Raw genomic sequence first — 13112 nt, forward strand, 5'->3', positions numbered from 1 at the left:
TTCCGACTGCCCATAGTAAGTTAAATGCTCAGTTCTCATACAAGCCCTACAATCATCAATACATAACTTGTAGAACTCCAACAGCATTCTGAGACATTCACACAAACAGAGTCTTCCTAATGTAAGGAAAAAAGATGTAAGAACTGCCTAAATAGTTTAAAGACAGGACCAATAAAATTAAATTTTGAAGTGACTCAGAACTGCATGCACAATGTAGAAGAAATCTCACTCTAGGCAATTATATGTCCAACTGTGTGAACTGTCCAAAATATGAAGAGAACCAACTCCAACAAAGAAAAACCTTACTCAGCGAAGTACACCAAAGAGGCATTACCATACCATGAAACATGCTGAAAATTAAGTAGCAAAGCATGCCAGAGATATTATGAAGGATGCCTCATGAACCAGATCCACATATTCTAGTGTGTACCAAAATTCATAAAGAAAATTAGCAATTCCATTCAAAACCAATACCCAGGATAAATTAAACCACAAGATCTTTACCTAATTATCTTTTTAAAAGACTAAATACACTTTGCATACTTTGCATACTTGCAATCGGCTCAGAAGCAAGGAAGGGGCCAAAAGAAACTTCAACACACAAAGCTTGGACACTAAGAAAAGACTGTCCTTCAGCATGCCAAGATATTATCCCAGTCACTCATGTTCTGCACTCAATAGCAGGACAGGAGAAAATTTACAACCTGGACATGAAGCGAGCGTCCACTCTAAGTTCCTCGCATTATCTTCTACTCCCATCTATCTACTTAATAGTATTGCTATTGGTGGTGGTGATGGTGGTGCTTATTAATCAATCTTTGCAGTAAACAGTCTATTGCTATAGGCAAGAGATCCCCTGTATAGAACGCCTTCAACTTCAGTGTTGCGCCCACTGGATTTTCTTGATATCAATGCCTTCCTTGGCCATCTCGTAGAGGGGGCTCATTTCCCTGAGCTTCTCCACCTGCCGCACAGTGAGCTCCACTGCACGGTCGATCTCAGCCTCAGTTGTGAACCTGCCTATCCCGAAGCGGATGGAGGTGTGGGCCATGTCCTCATCCACGCCTAGTGCCCGGAGCACGTAGGATGGCTCGAGGCTGGCGCTGGTGCACGCGCTCCCGCTTGACACAGCAACCTCCTTGAGCCCCATCAGCAAGCTCTCCCCCTCGACGTACGCAAAAGAGAGGTTGAGATTTCCTGGGTAGCGGTGTTCCACGCTGCCGTTGATGACAACACCGTCGAGCCGGGAGCAGATGCCATTGAGGAGCCTCTCCTGTAGGGCGGCAACACGGCGGGAGTCGTAGTCCATCTCCGCAGCAGCGATCTCGCATGCAGCGCCCATGCCGACGGCTAACGGAGTAGGAACAGTGCCGCTCCGAATTCCTCGCTCCTGTCCGCCGCCGCTCATCTGGGGCTCGACCCGGACGCGAGGGCGGCGGCGGAGGTAGAGGGCACCGACGCCCTTGGGTCCGTAGATCTTGTGGCCGCTGAGGGACATGAGGGCGATGCCCATGCGCTCGACGTCGATGGGGATCTTGCCAAGGGCCTGGGCCGCGTCGGTGTGGAAGGGGACGCCCTTCTCTTTACAGATGCGACCGATGTCCTCCAAGGGCTGGACGACGCCAATCTCGTTGTTGACTGCCATGACAGAGACGAGGCCGGTGTCGGGACGGATGGCGGCGGCGAGACGGTCGAGGTCGACGAGGCCGTCGGGCCGCACAGGGAGGTAGGTGACTTCAAACCCTTCCTGCTGCAGGTAGCGGCAGGAATCAAGGACGCACTTGTGCTCCGTCTGCGTGGTGATGACGTGGCGCTTCTTGTCCCTGTAGAAGTGCATGAGGCCCTTGACGGAGATATTGTTGGACTCGGTGGCGCCGGAGGTGAAGAAGATTTCCTTGGGGTTGGCACCGACTAGGGCGGCGACCTGTGAGCGAGCGGTCTCGACAGCAGCGTCGGACTCCCAACCGTAGAGGTGGGTGCGGGAGTGAGGGTTGCCGAAGCGCGAGAGGTAGAAAGGGAGCATAGCGTCGAGCACCCGCGGGTCCACGGGAGTCGTCGCCTGCATGTCCAGGTAGAGCGGCCGCCCCGATATCTTTACCCCCTTCATCGAGATCGCCCCGCCCCCGTCGTCCTCCCTCAGCTCCGCTGCGGCCGAGGCCGTGGAGAGGTGCCGGCTGGACAGGAGGCTGATGCGGCGGAGGAGTAGGCGGGAGGAGGTCAGATGCTTCGCTGCCATGAAGACGGCGGATTGCAAGCTAGAGATATATCAATAATTAGGGAGAAGATCTCCTCGAATGTCTTCCGACGAAGCCGATCCTCGATCTGCACAGCGAGGAGACGATGAACGCCGAACACCGACCGGCAATCCTGCAAAAACCTTAGACTAGTTTGCCCGAAATGTCCCTACTTTACAGGACGGACACTATAAGATTTGAGGCGGTGTATGTTGCCGAGAGGGGAATGGATAAGGATTGAGGCGGCGTATGCTGTTGGAGAGGTGATTGAGAAAGATGGGGAATAAAGATGGAAGGATTGGGTCGAACGAGCTGCGGTGCATCCACGTGCTCAGATTGATCGTATGATTTGACCAAAGGCCGATATTTATTCTCATTCAGGTTGGGCCTCGATCGTGTTAGAACCAGGTCCTACAGGCTGGGTCAAGCTCGGCCCAATGGGGTTGGGCTATTGTTTATTGGCAAATTTTCATATTGCGCCCTGCTTTAAACAAAATTGTATTAAGCCCTATATCCTGGATTATATTTGAATTAATACAGTAAGAATATTCAATTAAACAGAGATATTTTATTTTTAAAATACTAAAAAAGTTGATTGAGGGTATTTCGTATAATTTGATTGAGGGTATTTTTATAAAAAAGTTTAGTATAGTTTATTTATTCTAAAGGTTTGGTTAAGTTCAACTAACATATCTAACAATAAAATATTTTCTACACATATTCACTAAATTATAAAACTTAATTTATAAATAGTAAAAATATAAGATGTAAATCATAATTACTTTTTGCGCTACGTACAAATCTTCTAGTTTCATGTGCACATTTTCATACTGCACCCTATATCTTCACTATTTTACTAAAACTTATAATAATTAAACAAGAAAGTAATCCAAGCAGGGTGAAATGAGGAGGGATTATATCTTTTCCTTCAACAATGGAGCATTAATTTTCTGTCATCCGTCTCCTACATCTCTCTCTCTATTCCATGTTATCAAGTCCAAATGTTCACAGTGCATCTTAGAAAACAATTGCGGCGAAAAGAAGAGGTGAAGGAAGCCTGGAACGACAAGCATAGAATATCACCGGTAAAGAAAATAAATGCTGCACTCAATAGTAAATCCAATTTTGTTTATCGTTGCATCTATTTTTCTGTCTCTTTGCACGTATAAACTTTCATCCCTGCAATGCTCCCTTGATGTATTGCAGCTTATATATTCAATGTTTGTATTAAACTTGTAACCCTCAATCATCTAGACCGTCTCGTCTAGACCCTATCAGGCACCAAAGAGTTTATTGCAAAGATTATACTGTTAGTCTCTCTAAATATATATTTGGTTGTTAGAAAATTTGGAAAGTGAAGTGATATTACAAAGTGGTAGTTTCAAGGAAAATTTACTTCCTAATAAAATTTAGCATTTCTTCGACCACCGAGGAGTTGTCGCAAAATCTACACCGGCTATTCTTGGATAAACGTATGTTTGAACTTGGTTAGCAAAACCCTATGGAAGCTAGAGCGAAGGAGTAGAGCAGTCATCTCTAGGATTAAAATCTTCCAATGGAGGTGTCTAGTTAGTACTTGTCCTGTGAATGCCAACTTGCACAGCCAACTCCTTACCTCAATGTCAATTACCCTATCTACAACTATGAGCATAAGATAGAAATGTACTTACTCTTTGGATGTTCTTGGGCTTAGGTTAGACAATTCTCTTCCTAGTGTGAATGATTGGATCTTTTCCACGAGCCCAAACTCTCTCCTATGATCAGATAGAGCTTGTCTTCAACGTCTTGCATCAATTTGGAAATCTACAACAATATAGTGTTTAAAAAGAAGAAATGTTTGTCAGCAACACGTTATGACTCGACTTGGAAGGATTTAGTTAGTTAGATTGAGTCTTTTTTTTTTTTTTTTTTTGCATTGGGCTGGGTTGAGTCATTAGATATTTGATTGGGTTGTCATGTTAGATTCTACACTATGTAATTGGGCTTCTTAGTCATGGGCCCACTTAACTTGGGTCTAGGGTAGCCATCAAATAGTATAATGAGCACCCACATTGGGGATATAAAAGAAGTATCCTAATTTAGCTTTTACTAGTTAGCTCTCTCCTTTCTCTCTTTCCCTTCTCATTCATCCTAGTCGTCGCCGTCGGTCACCACTGAGGCGTCGACCTCCCTCCTAGTTAGTCCGAGCCCCTTCCCCCACTTCTAGGACTAAACCCCATCTCTCCCTTCGTTCTCCTCCTTTCTCTCATAAACCTACTTTCTACTACCTCCACCCACGGAATCTCTAAAGAACTCTAGAGATCATCTCGAGCCGGTCTACCATCTCTAACCAGCATCCACGTTTTAATTAATATCTCACTATTTACTCATACAATTCTCATAATCTTGGGTTTATTGGAAAGCTCTCTTTAAGAACAACAATATACCAAATTTCAAGTTCATCCAACGATTAGATGTTCAGAATCGACCTCTATAATTCTGCCTAAAAATCTATCTCAACCCTAAATCGATTCCAGCATTGCCAAGTCCTTTCCACCTTTCTCGCCAGGATCAGATCACAACACAAATAACGATGTGTTAGACTGTGGTCCTTAGTGAAGGAGTCTTGATAAACTGTACTCCTTATATGAACTATATATAGTCATCTTCTAACCTTCACAATACATTGGCTTGCCTTGTTTGGATAGGGGATATTATCTGCTTGGTTGATTCTTCCTAGCATGAGGGCTATGACAAAAGAATTAGCATTATTATCTGTCTACACTCAGCCAACCTGATTATACTCAGCAAATGCTATCTACCATCAATATTGTAACGATGCTTTAGTGAGAGAAGCTCTCACCTTTATACATAGCCTCAAAGAGCTCGCTGCTCTCAATAGCAATTGTCGATAGCGTATATTGACTAGAAAGTATGAATGATTCTTTTAACAACACTAATTAGATGATTTTTTTTTCTATCGTCCAATAGTGCAAACAATGGATTTGATTTTCTCATTTCATAGCCTCTGAGGTTTTCATAAACATATGCAATAACACATTTGCCTCACACTTTAAACTAATTTAGAGAGTCAAGATTATATTTCTACTAAAAGAACTATCCACCCACTATTTTAAAATGTAACAAAAATTCTAGAGGGCTTTTTTTTTCTCAAACAAAAAATAAAAAGAAAAAGAAAAATTATGTCTTAAAATCAAATTGTATTTATATTAAAAAAAAACCATGAAAATGGGCTACCTGTGAATGTAATGATCTCCACTCTTACCAAGTGGTATAGGTTGTTACTTTTTAAATAGTACAAGGAGTAAATTTAATACTTCCATTATTTTTCTTGGTACCATATTTCTCCTCATGTTGCCAAGGAGGAAAACTAGTTAACATATCGACTAGGCAAAATAACCATTACTATTAATTTTTTTAACATCAACTCGCCAAGTGGCCATAAAGTTTTTATATCAAGCTACTTTAGAGAAAATAATATTATCTAGTAGAATAAAATACCTAACTACAACATATAAAGCAATTGGGTTCTAACATATCCTCCTAAGAAATCAACTATATTAGTAATTTTCTAATTATTAAGAGAACAATAGTTTGGTGGTCATTATTGTACCATAAAACTTTCTTATATACAGCCAACTGGACCATTCAACTAACACCTTCTTATGATTTTGGTGGGCTTAGCTTTGATGCAGGCTTTCTAAGTATTTATTAAAGTGGGCATTCCAATGGCAAAGTAATAACTATGATATATATGCTAATGATTTTAATGAAATATGCTAGTTGGATAAAAGAGAATACAAATTAAGAATAAGATCAATTTCAATTATGAGCTTTGATTGGACCATAGTGGTGGACCCACCGTTCTTGGATGGATGCTTAGTCTTTGGTGCAAAGCAAAGGGAGGCTCAGAAGAAGTCCTGTGAGCAGAGACAAGTGGAAGAGTTAATAATTAAGCTATTTATCACTTTTCTCTTCTTTTTTTATTTTATTTTATTTTTTTAATCAGTCATAAAATAGTTTGGCTAATTTGTTATTCTAATATTATATTCTTATTAGTTTCATCAATTATTAGTATAACAAAATTTATATATAACACCTTACTTTATAATAAAATTATAATTTATACTCTATGTTTTCAATATTTATAAATTGAGTCATATGATTTAGCGAATACGTATAGTATATACTTTGGGTTAGATTTGTAAATAACTAAAATACCTTTAGTATGACTTGGTGGAAGGTATTTTTATAATTTTCTTAGTTTAGTTAGTTTAACTCAGTGATTTGATAGAGTGTTTTTTTATATATATTTATTAAATTATAAGGTTCAATTTATAGATAGTAAAAATATAGGAGGGTAAATTATAATTTCATTAAAAAACATGATGTTATACGTAAACTTTTTATTATTAAATTAACTCTTTAAAAAGATTTATACTGCGAATAAAAGATTCAAAGAAGGTCGTGGGTGGAGGTTGTCAGCGTCGGCGAAAGCGCGAATGGGGAAGTGGGAGGCGATAAGAATACGACCAGGAATAGCGACTGCGATTGTGGGGTATAGTATAATAACCCATCAGGTTCTTGCCCTAATCGGATAAATAGAAAGGAAATACGAGAATAACTTCCAGATAAGAAGAGCCTAATTAATAAGATCAGGATTACCAAAACCGGAAAGATTCTTTTCTCATTGGGTGGGGCCACTCACTCAATTGTACTAGATTTCCTAACTTATAATTATTAAGAGTAATAGATTAAGATACCCCGGTAAAAGGTAGATATGACTATCCAACTAACGAATAAAAAAGGTTTAATTAGTAGATTTATTACAGAGGGAGTCTTAAATCTTAATTTGCCATTGCGACGAAGTATTAGATTTGTTTCTTTGAGGTTATCAAGTGCATGTCACTTTTGACGGACGATTCCATAAATAGTGTAGGAAACAAAGAAAGTGGTGGACCACTCACCTTTATGTCATATGCTCTCCTTTCCCTTTCATTCATCACTAATATGGAAAACTATTATATTTACTTTTTATTAATCATTTTTTAAGGTCTAAATTACGAAGCTTTTGAGCACATTGATGATTATTCCAACCTAGGACGTGTACGGCTTATATCCTCCCGTTATATACATATATATATATATATATATATAATTCTATTTGATAATTAATAAAGTTTAACGAGCTAGATTTTAAGATTTTATTATGGGATAATGATATATAACCACAAACTATCGACAATATCTTATCACGTAGTGTTAAAAGAAAAGCTTGAAAAGGGTAAAAATAGTTTGGGCAACTAAATTTTCTTCATTATTCCTTGAAAACTAATTTAAAAAGTGTTTAAAATATATTTTAATATTTAGGGGTTTATGTGTAAAAAAAAAATAGAAGAGATGTAAGGAATGTAAGAATAAGATCTGAATCATAATTACAGGTGCCAATATTTCCAATTTAAAAATAAATAAACTGAATAAAATCGAGACTCAATTTAGCAATTATAGAGTTCAAATAAATGTCAACCAAATCTCCCTTTCAAGTCTTCATTACCTAGCTTTATTAGATCTCTCTCCATTTTGGGTAGTTGGGGAAGTCGCTCGAAATTGATTTAAAGAAGTCAAATCTCAAAAAGTTGGAGAAATGTTTCACGTTTTGAGGCAGTTTGACTCTTTTTCATCCTTTTTACTCTTTACCCCCCCTCAATGGCGGCTTTATTATAAATACACCCACCGTTCTCACGGGAATCCAGACGCCGTAGTACTACAAAGTTACTCGTCCGTCCGATCTCATCGGACGGCTATTATTGGCGCTCAGATATTTGTCAGCGTTCTCCGGACGATCGGATTTGCTCCAATATAGTGAGAGAAACGTTTGACGTGGCGACAAGGGGCCCGTTTTCTTGTGATTTTGTTCTTACAATGGATTGGAGAGAATCCGAGCTCTTTCTTTCAGCTCGTTCTCTTCATTATTCCTTCGCCTCGGCTTCTCCTCCTCCGCTGAGCGTGGCCGGTGAGGTTACCGCTGCCGTCTTCCTCTACTTTCCACTGATTTATCCTCATCTTGCGATTCCTCTTAGCAGATATAAAGCAATCTCCTCCTCGTCCTGTTCGATCTCTTTTCGGTTTGCTCGATCGGATCTAATCGCTAGGGTTTCGCTTGGTTCTTGGTCGCTGTCTTTCGATCGTAATCCGAGAAGTATTTTGTTATGAGTAGCTCGATCCTTCGTCGTCGTCAACGTCGCGATCGCGGGACAAATGTTCCGTAAGAACGACTCGGCTTTGTCTTGCTTCTACCTTTTCTTGCTCTGGCTCTTCTTCCTGAAGTAGCCAGGAGAAGAACGCAGACACTAGCTCTCTGATCGCGCTATCGAGTAGTCTTAGCAAAGGGAGATGTTAGATCTCAACTCCACCGAGGATTCCTCCGACTTCAACAAGAAGCGGCTCTCCGAGAGATCTGGAAGTGATTCCGGGACCTCCGATTCCTCCGTGCTCAATGCGGAGGGTATCGAGTTCGGCATCTTGAAGAGTTCAGCATCGATGGAGAAGGGGAATGCGGTGGAAGAGGAGACCGAGGAGGATGGGAATGGTCATGAAGGCTCTCCGGAGTCTGGTGTTATTACTAGACAGCTGTTTCCTTTGCCCGCGGTATCGGAAGTGGCAGAGGAGCCGCCGATATCGTCCTTCTCATCATCGTCATCCAGGTTGAACTGGGGCGATCTCAATATCTGCCAGGCTACTGTTCAACCAGATTTAAGAGTTTTGCAGCAACAGCAACCGCAGCAGGTGAAGAAGAGTCGGAGGGGGCCACGGTCTAGGAGCTCACAATACCGGGGAGTCACGTTCTACCGGAGGACTGGAAGATGGGAATCCCATATATGGTTAGTTTCTCTTCTTGCTGGGCGCAAATTATAATTTTCTTTTGATTATTTGGCTTAAACTTGTTTTTGATAATGTAGGGACTGCGGGAAACAGGTCTATTTGGGTAATATTTCTGTCCAAATTTCTTTCATTTTGTTGGAAATTTTGTTGATTTGACACCCTTTGACTCTTTCTGATATTTTGATTGGTTTGTATATTGTAGGAGGATTTGACACTGCCCATGCCGCCGCAAGGTTTGGAAACGATTCTATTTGAAATCTTGAGCTTTGTGGATGTATATATCTGTATGTTTAGGGAAAGCTGAGGAGTAACCACCTTGATTGCAGAGCATATGATCGAGCCGCAATTAAGTTCCGTGGTATTGATGCTGATATCAATTTTAACCTTAGTGATTATGATGATCTGAAACAGGTGATGCAGGATACTTTCTATATATTACAATCTTTTGTCCAATGCTTTGAATCCGAGACCAAAACTCATTATGACCTTTCTCATTTCAGATGAGGAATCTATCCAAGGAAGAGTTTGTGCACATATTACGTCGGCAAAGCACTGGATTCTCAAGGGGAAGCTCAAAGTATAGAGGAGTGACTCTTCACAAGTGTGGCCGCTGGGAAGCTCGGATGGGACAGTTTCTTGGCAAGAAGTATTGCCCTTTACCTTCCATTCTTTCTCATGCTGATCTATCCTTTTAATTTGTCCTCTAAGATAGGAATGAACTTTTCTCTCGAGAAATTCTTCACTTTTAAATTCTACTACTCTGCCCACTTGGTGATATAGCTTTATGATTTAGACATGTTATATCCCAATTGTAAGTTGAAACTTTCCTTGTTCTTTAAGAAACAAAAAGTAGTTCTGACCAAGTATTTACTAACATCACAACCTTTCTGCAGGTACATGTATCTTGGACTGTTTGACAATGAAATAGAAGCTGCAAGGTTTTTCTCATCATGAAATACTTATACGCTGCTAATGAATCTTCTAATCTTTGTATTAACTTATAATCTTCCAACCAACTTGAGTTCCCTTTTGTCTCTGCTTTTGTTTTTGAACATTAGGGCTTATGATAAGGCAGCCATAAAATGTAACGGGAGGGAGGCTGTAACTAATTTTGAGCCTAGTACATATGAAGGACTGATACTTCCTGACGTTGATAGTGAAGGTATTATTGCTGAAATACAAGTATTTTCTTTTCTATTCTTGTGTCTAGTCTTCTGTATATATCTCATTGACATATTTGCAGGCCAGGAAGTTGATCTGAACTTGAGAATATCTCAACCTGTTAACCAGAGTCCTAAAGAGGATCAGAATTTTGTTAGTCAATTTTCTTATAGATCATCAGAAGCATCTCAAACCAAGGTATCTTAACTTGCTATCATGAGTTTCTATACTTGCCACCTTTTTCAAACTTTAGAATGATTCAAATTTTGAAACAACAAAGAACTGAATGTATTTTTTTTTCTTCATTCCAATCATAAGCTTCAACTCACTATCACAACTAGAGAATCATTTCATGTTCTGACTCAATCTTCAAACATCCTCTACTACAATTTCCTTTAGTTGCCTATATGATGGATCCTGAATATACACCATATGTGTAATTTAATAATTTTTTATGTGAGCTGCCAATATTATTGTTCTTTTGTATACTTTTAAAAAGGATCCTATTTGAGTGTTTCAAAAGATCATATAAGTTTATTTGGTACCAGAAAATTGTTTGAGAGTTAAGATCTCTGAGTGACTTTGTTTTTTCTGTTACAGGTTGACAACTCTTTCTCCCATCTGGCTGGTCAGCCACATAGTTTTGTTGTACGGCCCGAGCAACCTCATGCTTGGACTGCCCAATGCCATGCATTATTTTCCAGTAACGAGGTGAGCATCTTATGCTTAATTTTGGCTGCAGATTTATATCTGTAAAACTAGAGGTGTTTATATTTATCAAGAAACATTATAAATTTATGGATAATTTACATCATATAACTAGTTTATTTGTTCTTGTTTTTGGGTACAACTATTCATATTATTTTGGCATCCAAAAGTGTTGCCTTCTGTTTTCTCCGAGCGAAGAGGAGGTTTATTTGTCCAAATCTATGCAAAAGCTGATAATACTGGGATCGCATGAATTGTTGAATTTGATAGCAACATCCTGAAAAAAAATTGATATATCAACTATTCAGAAGCTCTTAGGATGTTAATCTATTGTTTGTCAACATACCTTTTTTTTCTTGCATGTTTAGCTGCTTGAGTTTGCCAATGAGTATCAATCTGAATGTCTGCTTATTTTCTGTGGTTTCATTCTTATGCATGACATCCAAATCGATCTGTTGGCATGAATTTTCCATGTATCACTTTTGTGCCTTGCTTAATAAGTATTGATTTGGTAAGCTGTTTGAATTTTCCATGTGGCACTTTTGTGCCTTGCTCAACAACTGATTTGCCGAGAACTTTGAATTTTCCACATGGCACTTTTGTGCATTGCTTAACAATTTTTTATTTTTAAGACCTTGTGATTTTCCCATTTGGCACTTCTGTGCATTGCTTAACAACCTTTCATTTGATAAGACCTTTGAATATGATATCCTCTCGCAAATACCTTTTCCCAGTGAAATTATGCCATATTCTTCATACTTAGCATTAAAGGGTTTTTTCCTCTTTAATATTTATAGTAAAGATCCTTATCTTACTGGGGGCATTGTTAACATGGTTAGTGCACCTTGCTGTAGCCTGTAGATGTTGCTCATTCTGAAATTTGATATATCATATAGTTTCACAAGTTAAGAAATAGAATTCTTTTTTATGCAACTCTTATGATTGTGCTTTGTAATTTGAAGCTGGCATTATGCATCTTATGCATTCTTGGTATATTTTATGTTCCAGTTCAGACCTACCTCACCTTGGTTTATCCCTGTAGCTTGACAAGCTTGTCCTTTATTTCCAGCATATCTAATTTTTCTTCATTTGCTGATTTAAATTTAGAATTACCATGAGACAGATTCCTAGCTTGTGCTTTCTCCTCGTGGAGATTAAGTTACAGGCCATGTTGCAGACCAATCACTGCACTTTGACAATCTTTATATCTCTCTTGTCCCAATTCCAAGGGACTTTATTTATTGTAATTTTATTATGTGTGTTAATTGCTCAGATATTTGACCCCATTAAGTATGCAATGAATGTGCTCTATAATTTGTTACACTCATTTTTCTCACTTCTTTACACTTGTATGTTTTTTTTTCTTCATTACAGGAAAGAGCCAAAGAGAAGTGGCCTGAGGTGGGTATGCAAGCTCAACCCAACTGGGCATGGCAGATGCATGGCCCTTCTCCAGCACCGCCATTATCTTCTGCAGCATCATCAGGATTCTTTACAACTACAGCAACATCTGCCTTTGCTTCGCCACTGCCACCCCCTTCAATAGCTCATATCCATTTCACCCCACCAGCTTCATCCAATTACGGTTTTAAGAAGTGAAGGTTGATTCATGGTATATTTGAAAAATGTTTGTATGGTTGTTACTTCTACCACTACACTATTATTATAGAAACATTTGAAGGGGATCTGCGAGGGCTGCTACCTGCAAACAGACGATACCTTTTGTTGTAAACTTAAAAAATTCTGTCATTTTTTGCCGTAACTAAATGCATCACTTGCTGAATCTACCTTTGGGTTAATTTTTTTTAAAATTTTTTTGTCATTTTATTTGTGGATTAGTCACCCTAGGCAATTCTGCGTAACCATGGATAGAGAGTGCTGAGAACTCTCTAGCTGAGCCTTTTCTTTTTGCCTTCTTTGATGGGCCTGGGAAACTAGTTGCTTTTTATTTCTTTGGATATCTGTCAATAGCTCGATTTGATGGTTTTCGACAAACCGTATATTGAGAAATCGGATCATTACTTTATTTGATTATCTTTTATACGTTTTAAAGCCAACAAGTGGTGTCTCTGCTCACATCACCTACGTCATGTTCTATTTAGCAAATTTCCTTCCTTGTTCGTAAGA

At 39.3% G+C, this 13112-nt stretch overlaps 2 protein-coding genes across 3 annotated transcripts; one reads left to right on the forward strand and one right to left on the reverse strand.

Moving 5' to 3' along the window:
- Positions 1-439: 439 nt before the first annotated feature.
- Positions 440-2505, reverse strand: LOC140778124 (cysteine desulfurase, mitochondrial-like). Its single transcript, XM_073122689.1, has one exon. It carries the CDS (start codon positions 2234-2236, stop codon positions 878-880), a length of 1359 nt encoding a protein of 452 aa, XP_072978790.1. The 5' UTR covers positions 2237-2505; the 3' UTR covers positions 440-877.
- Positions 2506-8120: 5615 nt separating this feature from the next.
- On the forward strand, positions 8121-12784 carry LOC140777169 (APETALA2-like protein 3). Of its 2 annotated transcripts, XM_073121098.1 has the most exons (11): positions 8121-8247; positions 8318-9115; positions 9194-9219; positions 9319-9349; positions 9443-9527; positions 9617-9762; positions 10010-10054; positions 10175-10278; positions 10360-10475; positions 10878-10988; positions 12360-12784. In XM_073121098.1, the coding sequence occupies exons 2-11, from the start codon at positions 8628-8630 to the stop codon at positions 12582-12584; spliced, it is 1377 nt and encodes a 458-aa protein (XP_072977199.1). In that variant the 5' UTR covers positions 8121-8247; positions 8318-8627; the 3' UTR covers positions 12585-12784. The 2 variants fall into 2 exon arrangements, with proteins under 2 accessions (XP_072977199.1, XP_072977198.1); XM_073121097.1 differs by having other exon boundaries at positions 8193-9115.
- Positions 12785-13112: the final 328 nt, after the last annotated feature.

The sequence above is a fragment of the Typha angustifolia genome, chromosome 15 (assembly GCF_048772165.1).
Source record: "Typha angustifolia cultivar Huaian chromosome 15, ASM4877216v1, whole genome shotgun sequence".
Classification (NCBI taxonomy): Eukaryota; Viridiplantae; Streptophyta; class Magnoliopsida; order Poales; family Typhaceae; genus Typha; species Typha angustifolia.